This window comes from Cygnus atratus, chromosome 5 (genome assembly GCF_013377495.2).
Source record: "Cygnus atratus isolate AKBS03 ecotype Queensland, Australia chromosome 5, CAtr_DNAZoo_HiC_assembly, whole genome shotgun sequence".
NCBI lineage: Eukaryota > Metazoa > Chordata > Aves > Anseriformes > Anatidae > Cygnus > Cygnus atratus.
In genome coordinates this window covers 51,028,991-51,046,162 of record NC_066366.1, presented here as the reverse complement: position 1 = coordinate 51,046,162, position 17,172 = coordinate 51,028,991, and the positions used below count along the sequence as shown (strand labels likewise).

The window sequence follows — 17,172 nt, the reverse complement described above, 5'->3', positions numbered from 1 at the left end:
CTTTATGTGAATTATACCTTAAGTTAGATGTGTGAAGTGAAATATGACATGTGAAATCCTTTATCTTTGTTGCTAAAGCTACAATGAGAAACTTCTTTTTAGCTTTTTAAGAAAAATTTGTCAGTTTTAATGATTTTTACAGGCTTGTAGTGATACTTTTTTTACATGTTTAAACATTGACTTTTCATAATTTTATTATTTCATGCTACTTTCTGTAATTCGTAGTTTTCATAATTCAGATTTATAGGTACTGGCATCAAAGTGTCTTATGAACAGAGACAAAGGTCTGCCTCTCGAAGTTTTAGTACTGATTTATCCATTGGGGATATGGAGTTCCTGGAATGCCTTTTCTCTACTGACTCTCATTCCATTCAGCCTCACTATACAGAGGTATGTTTAAAAAAAAAAAAAAAAAAGAAGGCAGGGAGTTCCCCAAAAAGAAATTTGAATTGTATAATTTAAAATGCTAGATTTTAACTTAGTTATAATTTTTAAGTTATAAGTTTATAAATGCTATGGTTTTAAGATGCGTCTCATATTTTAATTGAAAGCTCAAATGGTGAACCAGACTGCTGTCATTCCTGACAAAAATAGAATTCAGTAGCCAGAATTCCGTAGTTTACCTCTCTTTAAAATATGCTTAATGTAATTTGGGAATTGGAGTAAGATTTTTTTCAAAAACTAACCCGTGGAGTTAAGCAATAGGAAGGTTTCTTTAGGTGATGCTTGTTGTTCCAACTCTTTAATGATGAGAGACATCATTAGAAGTAACGGAACAAATGGATTGAGTAAGTGAATGGACCAGGGCTCTGTTCACTGACTTGAATCCAGAATTTCATGCTATCTGTTCTAGGTAAAATGTCATAAATGTCTTTTTCTATGGCCTCCTTATCCATTAATTATTTTTGACTCTTCTGTTCTAAAGCTGCTGACATTTCATTCTGAAGAAGAAAATACCCATGCTCTGCCATGTCTTCAGCTTCATTATAAGCATTCAGATAATAGAGGACCTCAGGTAAGGAGGGAGATTACAAACACCAAGTTTCTGCATAACAGCATTTGTCTAATTTTGTTCATTTTAACAGAAAGGTACCTTGTACAGCTGAGAGTCCTTAACTCTCAGCTATTATAATTTGTTTCACTATGTTGTTTTTAAGGATTTTAGTGCTTTTTCTCTTTCTTTTCAGGGTAGTCAAGGGAGACTCAGTTCTATTCCACAGAAAGCAGAATTACAAATAAAGTTAAGTCCGGTGTTTTGTGAGCTGGATATTAGTATTGTAGATAGATTAAATTCTTTACTTCAACCACAGAAACTAACTACAGTGGAGATGATGGCATCTCACATGTACACTTCTTACAACAAGCACATAAATCTGGTAAGTTGATTTTTTTTTTTTCCAGCAGGAAGACAGGATAGTCTATTTTTTGTTTGTTTTTGTTTTTCACTTCTGATAAAGAACAGCAGCTATCTCATCATTTTAGTGATTGTATGTTTGATAACAAACCTAAAGTCAGTGGTAAGTTCTTTTACTTTTTCTGTTTACTTTGTTTTAGCATAAAGCATTTACTGAAGTTTTTCTGGATGATTCACATACTCCTGCAAACTGTAGAGTTTCAGTTCAAGTCACTGCCCCTGCATTAAATCTGTCTGTTCGCTTCCCCATACCTGACCTGCGGTCAGATCAGGAAAGAGGACCATGGTTTAAGAAATCACTTCAGAAGGAGATTCTTCATCTTGAATTTACAGATATGGAATTTAAAACTGAATTTATAGGAGGGTCAACTCCAGAACAAGTTAAATTAGAACTTACATTTAAAGAGCTAACTGGTAAGAATATTACGTTTAAGTATTCTTTTTTTATTATTTTCCCAGAAATTATGCAGTTGAGACAAAGGTGTTCTTTTATGGATTAATCGTGACTTTTTTCCTCTTGAAGGAATGCGTTTCCATCTGCAGATATCTGAAGCAGATATCTCTGCTGTAGTTTTGTGTTCTGTACTAAATATCTGCATAAGTCAAAGCAATACTGTTGGGAGATGGGAGTAGTGTGTGTGTGTGTGTGTGTAGTGTTTGCTTTCTTGTTTTTGAGACCTGAACTACTGTTTCTGTTATTTTCAGTCATATTGTCATACCAGTTTGTTTCAATTTAGGACATCCCTGAGATCTCTGTCATTGTGTTGGAATAAGTGTTGTGGACAGTAGGGAGGCACTAGAACCTGTGCAAGTGAGGAATCTCAATTCTGGTCTAGAAATAAAGTGATTGGTTATGTCTAAAATAATTGCAATTTAGAAAACTGTAATACTTTTATGACTCTAATACCTTTAAAAGTAATAAGTCCTTGAGACTGTTTTATATTTGCAACCTTCTCAGCTGCTTTGTCATTCCTTGTACCTTCTAAGGGACTGGCATAATCTAGTGATGCTATGTAAATACAGGTACTTATACATTAGAAGCATCTGTTTTTTCAAACTTGTGATAGCTAGAAGATAATGTGAAAGCATTCTGGTTTCAAAGGTGCCTTGTTAGTAGCATTGATATGTTAGCTTGTTCGACCCCAACCTGAGGAGTGAGCAACCTGAAGTTAGCAGTTGTTATTCCTGTGTTAATTTTTTTCTGTGATCTTTCTCTGTTCAGGTTCATTTGAAGAAGATAAAGCCCAAGCACCAATAAAATTTTTTCAAGTGTCTGGTGGCGTAGATGGAGATATGACATCATCAGATAACTTTGACTGGCCTCGGTAAAATAACGTTTTATTTTTCTGTGTGGGTTGTTTGGATTTTTGAAGAACTATATTTTGAATTTTAATGCAGACTACCTATGTGGCAAATGCTTTAAAATTAATTTTAAAGCAAGAACATATAACTCTTGAAAAGAACGCAAGAATTCTAAAACTTCTGCGTTTATAATAATGCAAGTTGGTTTTAATATATAAAAGTTTCTGGGTAGATTTGAGTAAATTTCAGTGAAATGTGGATGATTGGAGACTTGAAACTTTATCCATTTTTATATGTTAGTTTGCATTTTCTCCTACTTTTACAGTGAAGAAGACTGAATACAGACCACCAACAAAAAGATCTCAGCTGAATTTTGTCTCAAAATGTTAATAAGCTGGTACAAAGTTGTAATAACAATAAAGAGACTTGCATTATGCCTGTATTACTGCAGCCTATATCACATGTAAGGCAATACAATACCTTACAATTCCTGAATAGAATCACTTAACAGCTGTGACAAGTAATAAGCTGTTTAAAGAGGTTATTTTAGAATTTGCCACATACATTTTTGTCACAAAATTCAGTGGCTTTTTGGACAGTATTTTTGTATGGAATTTTTTTCACTATGGTTTTCTTGTATACAAGTAATTTTTTGTAACAGTATACATACAGTCTGCACAGAACGTGCAGAGCATTTTTTTCACAGCTGCTGGTGGTCTAATAGTATAAACGTTATTTTGGGAGAGCGCTAAGTTTTTTTTCTTTGGTCACCTAATGGTCACTTGATAGAGCTGAAAATAGCAGACACAAACCTTTTGGTGTGATGATTCTTTTTCTATATTACCTTGTGCCTCTAAGTTTGGTGATCTTTCTCAATGGTATCACTCCCCCTAACAAATGTTCCTGTCTAATAAAAGATCTCTGATCTTTGACCTGCTTAGCCCATGTGTATTTCCTGGCTAGCTAGTAGAGTAGGACACGTGACTGTGGTACCAATATAAAAATGCTCAGCATCTCTAATGGCTTGTTCTGCATAACTTCTCCAATATCAGGATTGTATTGAAAATAAACCCTTTGGCTGTGCACTCCATTCTGGAAAGGATAGCAGCTGAGGAGGAAGAAGGAGATGGTAATTTTCAAGAGGAAGAAGAAGGAGGGCCTCATTCTTTGAAGGATGTCTGTGATATTAGAAGACCAGAGCCTTCTCCTTTTTCTTCTCGTAGAGTCATGTTTGAAAATGAAGAGGTACTATAAAATTTTGTTACTGTGTTGTTCTTATGGTAGATAAAAAAAAAAAATCAATCTCCTACTTTTGTATGCATTTTCTGACTCTCAGTTTTTTTTTCCCCACTTTTTGTTTTCTTTCAGATGGTGATGCCAGGAGATATAGTTGAAATGACTGAATTTCAAGATAAAACGATTAACAATTCTCATTATGTACTGGAACTCATGTTACCAAACATTCACTTAACATTACCAAACAAAAGCTTTTACGAAAAACTTTACAATAGGCAAGTATGATAATTGTTTTTGCTTAGTTATTGTTACCTGTACTTTTAGTTCTATGTTAATTGTTCATGAAGGCAATTGAATGCATGGCTATAGCAGGTATTTGTGTGGTTTTCTAAGAATATAAAGTGCTCTGTAAATACTCTTCCAAGTTAATATTAGGGACACTATGATATGTCTGATCGGTGCCATAGCAGTCAGCTGCTGAAGAAGTATGGCAGATTTTGTGAACATAAATAAGTCCTTTGATTTCGGTGAAAAATCTTTTTAGATCTTTGTTCAGTGTCCAGTTTTGCTCTAATCTTTCTGAAATAGTGAATCCCAGTCTGTGTTTCTGTTAGTTGTTCCTGATCTGCAGAAAAACAAAGCAATACAACTAGATGTAATCAATTAAAAAAATAAGCATGTAAGCATTATGCTACATATTAGCTACATGAAGAGACATACTGATCTGTTTTAGTCTCGAATAGCCATTATTTCACTTCCAAAGTGGAAAAGCTGAAACCTTCATTGAATGTTCAGGTTATTGAGTGTACAGGTTCTGTTAGTGTACTTCTGTACTGAATGTCACAGATCTTTAGATACAGAGTTGCTTAAAATCAAAATAACTAATGTTTCTTGTAACTTTGCTTAAAAATTGATGTGGTCAAAATGGTATTTGCCCCTCCCTACCTCCCAACCTATTTATCCAATATGCACTTTATTAATAGAGGCTTTGGTGTCACTGTCAAATGCTAGATTTTGATATGTGCATGCTATAATTATGGAGGGAAAACATTTCCTTATCTATTGTTTTTATTCTTGAATATGTTACTCCTTTTTGTTCTCTTGAACTTTTTCCTCTTCCTTGTTTATGAAGGTTGTTATATGAAATCTGTGAAGGAGATACTGCTTGTTTTACCTTATACTAAGTGCAAATACAGTGATGTGTTTTATATAATAATAATAATAATAATGTATTTCTTTCTAGGATCAGCAATGATTTACTGCTGTGGGAACCAACAGCTCCATCTCCTGTAGAAACATTTGAAAACCTTTCTTATGGTGTTGGATTATCTGTGGCCAGCCAGCTCATCAATACTTTCAGTAAAGACAGCTTTAGTCAGTTTAAATCTGCAGTTCATTATGGTAATACATTTCATAAATCCTCTAGAACTACAGTGATAAAAAAAGCATAATTGGCTGAAGTGATTAAGATGATACTGGAAAGAATGTGCAAATTTGTAAGAAAGTACTTAAATCGAGAAAGAAAAAAAATTACTTATTAAGTAAAATAAGTGTGAAGTTGAATTACATTACTGTTGGGAAAATGAGTTATTGGCATAATGTGTACTAGCTAGAAAGTTACTTGTCATTTTATCTGTTAGATGATGAGAGTGGATCAGAGGAGGAAACACTACAATACTATTCTGCTGTTGATCCAAACTATCGTTCACGCAGAAGGAAAAAGCTTGACTCTCAGAATAAGAACTCACAAAGCTTTCTATCTGTTCTGCTAAATGTGACACATGGATTAGTGTCAATATTCACAGATGTAAAGGTAAGGCACTGTCTGGAAAACAACATGTAAAATCAAACATAGTATGTAAAAAGTTGTTCTGTTGTTTTGGCCATGGGACCCCTTCATACTTCTATATCCTGTTTTCTGGAAGGAACAAATGTGTATAACAGTTCTGTAATCTTCATGCTACTGTGCTGTAACGTGACATAATATTTTAATGATTTATTTATTTATGTGCTTTTTTTTTTTTTTACTTAGCTATACAGAGTAATTAAATGCAAGCAGAAAAATACGTGTTAGTAGCAAGTGTAAAGATAATTTGGACTATCCAACTGCAGCAAGCAATAATTTACCATTTCCGTTCTTCCTTCAGCAGGATGATGGAAATATACTGGAAGGAAAATATGGCGAATTCTGGTTTGAATTCAACAGCGGTTCACTTTTTAGTGTGACTAAATACGAAGGCTTTGAAGACAGACACTACGTTTGCCTCCATTCTGGCAGCCTCAATTTATATCATCAAGGTAGGGGTGGGATTAAGGTGGCTGTGGGGGCTAAATTTGAAATGAGATAGACTTGTAGTTCTATAGGAGAAATGCTGTCGCCCTACAGCCCACCCACCCCCCCCCGTTTTCTTTCGTCAAATAGTATGTCATTTGGCTATAATTCATTGGTAATGCTCCTAGAGTGCTACAGTAATACAACTGCATGATAACTGTATTTGTCTAGTTGTTAGTTTAGTTCAAGCTTTCCATGGCAACTTCTGATCTTTAAAGATTTTGTGGTCCTCTTGTAAGTATTAGCTAAACAGTCTGTTCTTTAGTTTGAAAGTGAACACCTCCTACATGGTGGTAGTAATTTGATTTTAAAAAAGTACAGGTTACCAGTGCAATTCAGGTTGCTCTGTCTTCTTGGGTAGCTAATTGTAGTCAACAAGTGAAGAATTTTAAGCTATGTAGTTTGTGTCTGATAACCCGCATGTAAATAAACTTCTTATGTGTTTCCCAGAGACATACCCCTGACTCCATGTAACCCACAGGAGAACCATGTTTTTAAATGTTAGCTAGAACCATGGTTTTAAATATTACATCATGTGCAACCTCAGTTCCACAATTTGCAGTTATAAGTGTGCATGACTAACTTTATTTGGTGGTAATGAAAAGGATTTTAAAGGTATTAAGAATAAGAAGAATGTTCCTTAACTATTCATCAGTAACAGCGTTGAACCACAAGGTAACTTGTGACAAAATCTCTCTGCAGGTATGGTGGATGGGGTCGTCCCTTCATCCGAAGTACGACTGCCCAGCACGATACGTCCCCATTGGTTAGAACCTACTATTTGTTTTTCGGAAGAAGATGGTCTTAGTAGGACTACTTCAGATGGTGTGGGAGTGGACTGTCCAAATATGTTGACCGTTGCAGTCAAAATCCAATCAGATAAAATAGAGAGCAATACAAAGGTTTGTTTTTTCAAATTTCTGCTTTTAGAAATTGAGTTATCTCAGTGTACATGGGAGCATTTAGGTTTCAGATTACAAAGGTTATAAATGAAGAAACCATGAATTCGGAGCCACTTTAATTCTCTGTTAAAATTGGAGTCTTTTGGGTAGATTGTAAAGTTTACACATCAGCACAATTTAATAATTCTTCCAATGTTTCACTTTGCATGTCACACTATATTTACAGAATTTATTTATTGTCCAGTTGACCTTTTTCTTGTTGAGTTTTAATCCAGTGAAAAACAAGGCAAAAACAAATATTTAAAAGCTTTTCTGTTCAGCTTACTAGCAGTGTCATCTAATAGGCAGCCTTTTGCTTACCTGTTTGGAGTAACACTCTGGTAAATGAGTGGTACATTTGGCTTCAACACTAGCATTCATTAGCATGGCTAAAAGATGACCTGTTAGCTGGCATAATGATGACAAACAAGCTGTTAGAGTTATCTAGAGAAGAAGGAATCTGCAGACCAGCACAATGTCACTGTGGCTCAGTTGACTCAGGTTTAAACAGCATAATAAGGGACTGCATTGGGTTTGTGCTCCTGGTAATTCCTGGGGAATCCCAGAATAAATGAATTGATAGCCTTCCAGCCACCACCACCAGAAAATTGATAGTAGTTTCCAAACTATCCTGTTGCAACAAGTATTAGATTGTATTAAATAGGGTTTCTATTTTGGGAATTGAATTTTTAATTCTGGCCAATCTAGACGAGTCTGTCTAGACAATTTGTGTTCAATTCCAGGAGTAGAAGGATGGCTGTTTCACAATCTAGATGTCAAATAGTTGCATGTATTTCATGTAAATTGACTTGTGCAGCTTTCTTGTACAGGAATTTCTAGTTGCTGTTGGACTAAGAGGAGCCACCCTTCAGCACAGAGTGTTGCCTTCCGGCTTAAGCTGGCATGAACAGGTCAGATTGCTACAGTTTTCTCAACTGCATCTTCAATTTCAGTTTCATTACTTTAACATAATGCCTTACTTTTTTAACATAATTGCTTTAAATATCAAACTAAACCTCAATGGATTTTTTTTGTGTTAGGTTTTGTCTTATTATTTTACCAATTTACTCAATTTAAGTAATGAAAACCAAACAAAAACCTCACAACGCAACAAAAATCCCACTACTCCTAGCCCTGAAAGCATTTTTGTGTATTTTCCCTCTTGCTCATTCCTTTTACATCATTCCTTCTGTCTGTTTCCTGTTTTGCATTGTTTGAATAACAGTGATGGAAAAGAATTTGGCGAAGCAGTAAGCAGCTGATTATGTAAATGCCAGTAATGCAAATTTCTGAATCAGAGGGCCTGTATTGATCAGATACAGATGTATAGCATAGCAGTTAAGGCTAGAGAGCCTAGAATGAGAAGCTGTGTGTAAACCCGCATAAGCAAAGATGTGCCATCAGTAGAGTAGCAGTCTAGTTGCATATATTTACATGGACGCCATACTGATTTACAGGTGGTAAACCTTGTCATTTAAGCTTATAATGCTTATTCTTCAGTATGGTGGACATATTTTTTGTGTTCATTTTTATTTATATAACTGCATGGAGCTGCACTCATTGCTTTGCACACAGATGTGTTACTACTTTTATCTCTACATAGTGCTCTTATGTGTTTTTGTAGCCTGCTTTACATGGTGTTGCTTATTTATTGAGCTCAGTTACTGCTGTGAGGGCAGTGAAATTGGCCAAAGGAGTAGGTAGGGAAAATTATTAGAAGACAAGTAGCCAGTTAGGTGTCTGTGGATTGGTCTTTTCATACATTTAAGTCTGCAAGTTTGGATGTTGTATTTTTTGCCTTATATACATTCAGTGCTTTTCTGTATTCATATACTTGGTAAGCACCTTTAAATATCTGAGCTTCTTTCACTCCCTGTTCCTTGCACTAATCAAGCATTTTATTATCATACCAGTTACAGATTTTCTCTTTTCTAATGTATTATTGTTTGTTAAATTAGCAGATATTGAAATATTATAATAATATGTTTGTGATTTTTAGATTTTATATTTTTTGAATATTTCTGATGAGCCTGTTTTGGGATATAATCCTCCAGCTACAGTTACAACTTTTCATGTACATCTGTGGAGTTGTGCTCTTGATTACAGGTAAATAAAATGTCAGTGTATGTCACTTGGTGGCACTGCAGCTACATATTTATTCTTCAGGGATGTTCTAGTTTGCATGTTGTTAAGAACATTTATTTAGGCTTGTTTGGAAAAAATGCTTAGTAGTGTAAGCAGTCTAAAGTAGGATAAATATTTGTCTGAAAATCGGAAGATTTAGTTACTTTTAAGTGTGTATGGAGTATTAATATATATATATTTTTTTCTATATGTTGTTAGGCCTTTATTTTTGCCGGTCAGATCACTACTTACTGTTGAAACTTTCAGCATTTCCAGCAGTGTTGCAGTAGATAAATCCTCTTCTACTCTCAGGTATGAGTTTAAGTGCTTGTGAAGCGTGGAAGCTTCTGTGAAACTTGTAATGCCTGTTTACTATTTGATCTATGAAGCATTCATATTGTGTAAATGGTTGCACTGGTGAAATATACCATTGAAATATACTCTGCTTAGGTGTAATTATTCTGTTTATTAGGTTAAATACATTATTTAATTGGATTACTTCTATTAACAACTAGCAATTCTGCAATTTTTAATAGAGCCAGTTGAAAGGTGTCCTGGAATGAAATTGTATTTTCTTAATTAGGAGCACTTTAAGATTTCTTAAAGATTTGCTATATGTAGACAAGTAATTACTTATCAAAATACTTAGGGATTATTGTCTACCTCTAATATTTTTAAGACAACTTTATTCAATGTTAAATATATATTCCGTGTATATCCACATCAGAATGTGCATTTAAGTTAAGCACATCTATGTTCTGATGTGTTCTCTTATGTGAACTATCTGTCAAGTTGTTTATTTTTATTGATATAACCTTACAAATGACCCTTCAAACAAATGTTTTGTTACTTTATATTTTAAAAAAGAACAAAAAAACTAGAAGTATTTGTTTAATAATTCAGCATGCCAAAACACATTATTTTTTATTCTAGAAAGGGCCAAGTTTATAAACTAAGAAGCCAATAAAATCTTATTAGTGATGGTGAATGAACGTTGCAGTCATTAGATCCATGTTACACAGTTACCTGATGGATTTGGAAATGATGAAATGTTGAAGAGTTTTTGGATTTATGATATCTGAGATATATTTGTATTTTAAAACATTTTTGTATACTAACTTCATATTGTTTCTGGTGAGTCACACAACATTTCTTAATCTTGTTTAATTCATCTCTGTTTTTTTTTTGTTGTTTTTTTCTCTTAGAATAATTTTAGATGAAGCTGCTTTGCATCTGTCTGACAAATGCAACACTGTTATGGTGAACCTCCATAGAGGTAAGGACCTTTTTAATTTAACTGTAATCAATTGCTGAATTTCTGATAGGACCTAAAGAAATAAAATTACAGGAATATTCAGCATATATGAGTTACTGAAGAAGATCTGAGAAGATAAGGAGCAGCAAGTTGAATATGAATGAGTAATGTGGTGTTGATGAAAATGAGTGTTCTTGTTTGGATTTGTAGTTGCAGAAGCGTGTCAGAGAACAGAAACTTGAAAGTCCTCTTGTTCTTGTTACAGCTGCATATTAGGTATTTGAAAAAAGCATATTTCGTAAAAATCTGAACTTACCACAGAAAGAAATAAGAAAAACAAGCTCATAAAATGAGTTATACATTCTCAATAGCTGTACTTGAAGGGTTCTTTATCACGTGGAATTCTAGGTAGTCTTTTCAGAAAGATACCGACTATTTTACTCTCATTCATACAATAACAGCCATTAGAACTGAGGAACTTAGAGCAATATTTAAAAATAAATTGGAAAAATAATGAAGCCCTGTGTGCACAAATGGGTGTATTTAGTTTAGGTCAGAGGTCCCTAATGAAGGACAGAATAAAGGTGTGCTTACTGTGTTTAAACATGAAAGAGGGGAAATAAGTTATTTGTGGTACTGAAGGATTACTGCAGTATTAAAATGTGCTCTCTCTCCCACTTCGGCTGAAAAACTCCTGAGATGCTTAGTCACCCAGCTTTTGTGTGCCTCTTTCTCTAACTCTCATGGGTGGGATGAGGATAAATGTCTTAGAGATTACATTGCACACAGATGGTTGCTGTGGGGGTGATGTATTGTACTGAAAATGCTTGAATTCTCATTTTGCATAGCTGCTACTTGAACTCTGACTTTTCATAATAGAAGGAAATCCAGAAATATGAAAGACTTTGGCAAAAAGATCCTTTTTTATGCTTATACTATTTCTAATTGTTTAATAACCAAAAATATATAGTAAGGAAACGTTTAAGTATAGTACTTTCTTTTTTAAACGCATTTTCTTTCAGATTATGTTCGTGTTATGGATATGGGATTGCTGGAACTAACTATTACAACAGTAAAATCTGATTCTGAGGAGGAAAGAGTAAGTATTTAATCACAACTAAGATAAAAAGTAAAATCTGCAGGACAGATATGTGATTTGAAAATTACTTTATTATACTTAGAATCTATTTTTTTCAGCTTACATGTACTATTTTTTAAGTCCATTTTGACTAGTTTAACTAATTTAAAAACATCTGTGTATAGAAGCTATTTTTATGCAACCTTAGAGTGGTTTTAAGAATATTCTCACGTTTCTTATCTAGACTAAACCACGTTTTGAGCTGCATTGTTCCAGTGATGTAATCCATATTCGCACCTGCTCCGATTCATGTGCTGCACTAATGAATCTTATACAATACATTGCAAGTTATGGTGATCTACATCCTCCAACTAAGACAGAGATTAAATGTGGAGTTAGCAAGCCGAAAATGAAGGTATCAAATAACACTGACTTAACTCTACACTTCCTGGTAATGTGTTTTAGTTTTGGTACCCATGTCCTACTTCCAAAGAATATGAGAAATTCTGAAGTTAACAAGAAAGTAACTGATTTTATCTAACTCAAAAAAAAATATGTTTGAGAGTAAAATACTACCTTTTTTTTTCCCTGCTTTGGTCACTACCTGATAGTTTAAATATTATGTGCTATTTACCTATTGTACTTTATTCATATCCCTCCAAAACAAATTCCAGGATACATAAGAGCTGTCCAAGTGCTCTGTTGACCTAAAAGTCGCACTAGCATTTTTCAACCTAAATGATTCCATGATTCTGTGAAATATCCTGAATCATAATTTTCTAATCTATTTTATGAATTGTCTAGCTGATAGTTTCAGCTTACCTGATGAATTTGTGGTCGGTTATCTTAGTTTAACAGCCATATTTCAAGACATATAGCAAAATCTTGTTTAGTGTGATGTTGCAGTTACTTTTTAAGGTATGACTGTATAGTTCACCTGCTATAGGTAGAGAGTTTTAGCCAACCCTCTTCACATGGACCAGCCCTTGCTGAATCAGAGCAACAGATTTTACGGGATTTGATGAGTGATGCTATGGAGGAAATCGAGACTCATCAGACTGCATCTGCCATGAAGCCAGAGTCTAATGGTAAGAATCCTCTGGAGGCATAGGTACACATAAAGAGCAACTTTTGAGTGGAAGGTGGGATTGAAAATTTTGTGTGTATTGAGATGCTGCAGTAATAATGGGAGTGTGCCTTTAATATCTGAAGTCATCTATTGAGTACTAGCTTCTCGCTATTAGTAACAGTAATGCAAAAGTAATTTAATATTCTGGACATTTACACATTAGTGAGATAGTGAAGACAGCAAGGAAGGAATCTGGCTTTGTGGGACTCTATGAAAGACCTCAAATTTTCTAAAAGGTATGTTAGCACAGGTGTAAGTTCATATGGCATACTGTGATATGGAGGAATTAAAGACCTCCATTTTGTATACAAAGGTAGTTCAGGAGGATGGTACAGTTCCGAGACACAGAAAGAATTTGAAGCTATGAGGCAGTCTTTTAATTAACAGATAGAACAAGATCATTGATTTAATTGAAAGATTATAACTTCTACGTTCTGGGCAGCTCTAAATCCAGGTTTAAATTGACTAAGGATTTTGTATTGCAAATAGTGATAATATTTATTTCCACAATGTCCTTGTTTTGATGGTGAAATGTGAGCAATCAGTGTGGTACTGAAAGTTATTGATAGCAAGACCTGTGTTTTTTCTTTATTTTGTTGGTACATCTCTACTAGTAACTAGATATGATTAAGTTGTAATTGTTTTGATTGTACAGTAGGTTAATTTTTGAAAATTGTATTTATAGTAGGAATTGATTCAAGATATAAGCAATTTCTCTTCATGATGGAACACGTTTTAAGTGTTAAGTTACTTTGTTCATATTTTCATATTTTATAAAGTTTTTTCTACTTTTCTTCACCTCCCAGGTGTTTTGGATGACAGGTCTCAAACTCAGGAGCCATCTTGCTCAGATCTCTTCCTGTTTCCAGATGAAAGTGGAAATGCGTCACAAGATTCAAGCCCCACTTATGCTTCGTTCACTCATCACCTGATAAATGAAGCTGTGGGAGATGTTCCTGCAGAAAGTGATGACTTCTGCATTCTTTTCGCCCCCAAAGTCGCTGTTGCTGTAAGAAGTTTTAAGAATTACTTAAGGATTTTTTTTTTTTTTAAGTAAACGGGGTCAGAGGAAAGCTTATGTAAGAGCTGGAGAAATTAGTCTTCATAGTGGTTTTTGGGGGGTCTTTTTGGTTGATTTTTGTTGGTAGCTTTCTCATTGAGAAGTGAGTATTTTGTGTATTAGTGGACACAGTATCACAGAAATCTTTGTGTGCAAGGACTTCATGCACTGTTGGGGATAAATGAAGCTATTTTCAAATATATATATAATTTTTCAATATCAACGATATGTAATCGTTCTGTGATCTCAATATTATGTCAAAGTATATTGGTAGTTTTTCTACATTTTATTTATGATTTATTATTGCTATTTTGGCTTTACAATAACAGCATAGTTTAAAAAAAGGTTGTAAAAATTACAATACTCATCAAATTAATATCTTTGCAAGTTTTTAACATTTTATTCATTTTTGTCATAGTTTAAGCTTTCAGTGCTTTAATGGGCATAAGGTTCTTACAAACCTCAGAGAAAAGCTTGTGTGTCACTTCACACTACTATCTGACCACTGCATTAAAAGATTTAGGAAACTACTCAAACTCATTGAAAGCAGCTTGTGTTCATGTTCTTCATATCACCTCTGGTTGTATTCTGTTTAATAGAAGTAGTTTTGGATTCCTGAATAGAAGATGTATTTGACACATTGTGTTTGAGCTAGCGCAGTGGTCTGAGGTCTTCCATGTGCATGTGGTGTGTGTGTGTGTATATATATATGTGTGTGTGTATACATATATATATATGTATGTTTGCTTGTTTGTTTTACCTCAAAATGTTTTATTTTGATTTTTAGTTTGGATGAGGAGTTATTATTTTAAACTTCTTCTCAGCTTCTACTTTATTCTTATGTGTATCTATGTTACTCTGTAAGACTCATTCCTAAACCAAGCCTGTGTTGTGTAAGCTTCAGAAAACAGTACAGAGTAGTCTTTTTTTCTCTTTAAAGGAAAGAATTAGACATGTCAATAAAGAACGTGAACTTCACCTTCTCAATATTATGTACTTTTTTAGGACAAAGAAGAAGAACCAGTAATTAAAAAAATGGTTGATGATGCAATTATTATAAGGGAAAATCATTTCAGCCAACCTATAAAAAAAACAGATACAAGCAAAGCTCCCCTTCATTTTCCCATTCCTCTGGTACGCTATGTTGTGAAGGAAATCTCTCTTATTTGGCATCTTTATGGTGGAAGGGATTTTGGGACTGCACCACCAACATCTCCAGCTAAAAGTTTCATGTAAGTGTTTGACATAGTTTTGTACATTAGGACATTTTAAAATACTTTGTTTCCCTTTAATTTGAGATTGTATAATGAGATTAACCTCAAGTTTTCCTCACTTGCTCCTTTGCTTCCTCCACATAAGGACTGTTGTTATTCAGTTTAGCTTGATGTATTTTTTCTATGTCTTAACCTGAGCAAGCTGTTTTTTGTTGTTGTTTTTTTTTTTGTTTTGTTTTGTTGTCATTCTTTTTTGTTTTTCTTTTTTGAGGGTGGAGGGATGGGTTTGCTTTTAAGGATTATTTGAAAAGTTAAATTTTCCTAAGCAGTTTGGTGTTTAAGGAGTGAGTTTTAGAGACTGCGATGGCTGGAGTCTGATTTTACTGATGTCACATAAGCTAAAGAGGAATTAATATTGTCATGGCCAAAATTAAGGAAATGTTTTATTAAGGTGAATTTGGTAGGAAGCATACACCTTGCACTTTAAGTATGCATTACTTTAGCAATAAAAAGAAGGGATTTTGTTTTGGTAAACAGTAACACAACTTCCAGTCTCTTTTTGTCTTGTAACCCATAAAATCTTAGTGAGTAATAGACAGTGAAACATGCACATTCTTAGAGTTGGACTTACAGTGAGATGGCTTTAAATTTAGACTAGGAAAGTGTACTTTCTTTTTCTTTAATTTCCACAGAAGTCCCCATAGTTCTCCTTCTCATACACCAACAAGGCATGGAAGGAGTACAGCATGTGGGGGAAGAGGAAGAAACCCAGATTTCCTAATGGAAATACAATTGAGCAAGGTGAACGACTGTCTGTGTGTGAATATGTTTGCATGTTATATAGGTTTAATATCAGCTTTCCATTAGATGCCAGTGGAGGAAAGCGTACTCAATTCTATTTACATCTAATCAATCACATTTAAAGGGGTAGATGTGTTTAACGAAAAATATATTATTTGTTCTAGCAGAGTATTGCTTGGTTGCTGACCGAACCTGTTTCTAAAGATGGAGGATACCTATTATAATACTCTTAAAGTTTGTTTCACCACGCTGTACAGCAGCTGTTCTATTTTTCTGTCTTCAGTTCTACTCTGAATTAATAGACCTATTATGAAATTCAACATTTAGCAAAATAATTGGGATGTAGATCTGTTGAGACATTTGGTTTACCATTGGACAGCTGGTTATTAAACAACATCCACTTATGGGAAACACAGCAACAATATCATGATATAACATTATTTACCACCCTTCAGGAATAATTATGCTGCTATTGTTTTGAAGCCTGTTAGAAACTAGTAGAAACTAGGTGCATGATTCAGGTGCTATGAAGAATATCGGCAAGGAGTTAACTAAATCTTATGTTAAAGGGATCAATAACAGAATATTATTTTAAAATAAAGTTTTCTCAAACACTTTCATAAATACAAAAATGCACTATGTAAAACTGAATGCCTTTTATAGTCTGTGTGTACTTCTGGAGTTTAAAATTTGTGTGATGACATTAGCACTTTGATATGATTAGTATCAAATGTTTTTGGCAAATCTTATTCTTTTTGGCATTACAATAAAAAAGAGGTAAACAGGAAGAGTTTAATAATCCACGTGGAAAATTTAATATGTGGAACTGTAATGTTTCTTAATTTGCAGGTATTTAACGAGTAGGTATTTGGTGTTAGTACTGAGGCATAAAGTTTTTTCATACTTCTTAATGTTGTGCAAGGCGGTATAATAATAACTATATTTAAACAAGAATCCAAGGAGAAGAAAATACTGTCAAAATTGGGAAGTTTCTTAACAGTATTTATGATCAACTATTCTTGTCAACACTTACAATGTTATCACATTTATCTGGAGTACAGGGTGCAGTGTTAAAATCTTGGTATCTGGCCAGTAAAAGCCACTGTTCTGGCCTACCCCAGACAACTTGCAGACAAGTATGCTATGGGAGTTAAGACAAGGCATGATCTGTAAGAAAGGAGATGCAGCTACAGGATTGAGAGGAAAAAGCAGAGTCCATGCTCAAATGAAAAGCAAAACTTGTACTTCATTTAACGCCATTGACTCTTTGTTGTGGTTTGAATCGA

The 17,172-nt window shown here is 34.1% G+C and overlaps 1 protein-coding gene across 1 annotated transcript in view; it reads left to right on the top strand.

The window, feature by feature from the left end:
* Window positions 1-17,172, top strand: part of ATG2B (autophagy related 2B) — a 44,592-nt gene that overhangs the window by 15,166 nt on the left and 12,254 nt on the right. The window contains exons 12-32 of the mRNA XM_035539431.2: window positions 240-390; window positions 926-1,015; window positions 1,188-1,376; window positions 1,555-1,828; window positions 2,637-2,739; window positions 3,769-3,961; window positions 4,085-4,227; window positions 5,196-5,353; window positions 5,593-5,765; window positions 6,100-6,250; window positions 6,987-7,186; window positions 8,056-8,136; window positions 9,225-9,331; window positions 9,569-9,661; window positions 10,555-10,625; window positions 11,627-11,703; window positions 11,927-12,097; window positions 12,629-12,770; window positions 13,618-13,820; window positions 14,877-15,103; window positions 15,778-15,886. Of these exons, the coding sequence (XP_035395324.1) occupies window positions 240-390; window positions 926-1,015; window positions 1,188-1,376; window positions 1,555-1,828; window positions 2,637-2,739; window positions 3,769-3,961; window positions 4,085-4,227; window positions 5,196-5,353; window positions 5,593-5,765; window positions 6,100-6,250; window positions 6,987-7,186; window positions 8,056-8,136; window positions 9,225-9,331; window positions 9,569-9,661; window positions 10,555-10,625; window positions 11,627-11,703; window positions 11,927-12,097; window positions 12,629-12,770; window positions 13,618-13,820; window positions 14,877-15,103; window positions 15,778-15,886 (3,106 nt within the window). The remainder of the gene's footprint in view (window positions 1-239; window positions 391-925; window positions 1,016-1,187; window positions 1,377-1,554; window positions 1,829-2,636; window positions 2,740-3,768; window positions 3,962-4,084; window positions 4,228-5,195; window positions 5,354-5,592; window positions 5,766-6,099; window positions 6,251-6,986; window positions 7,187-8,055; window positions 8,137-9,224; window positions 9,332-9,568; window positions 9,662-10,554; window positions 10,626-11,626; window positions 11,704-11,926; window positions 12,098-12,628; window positions 12,771-13,617; window positions 13,821-14,876; window positions 15,104-15,777; window positions 15,887-17,172) is intronic.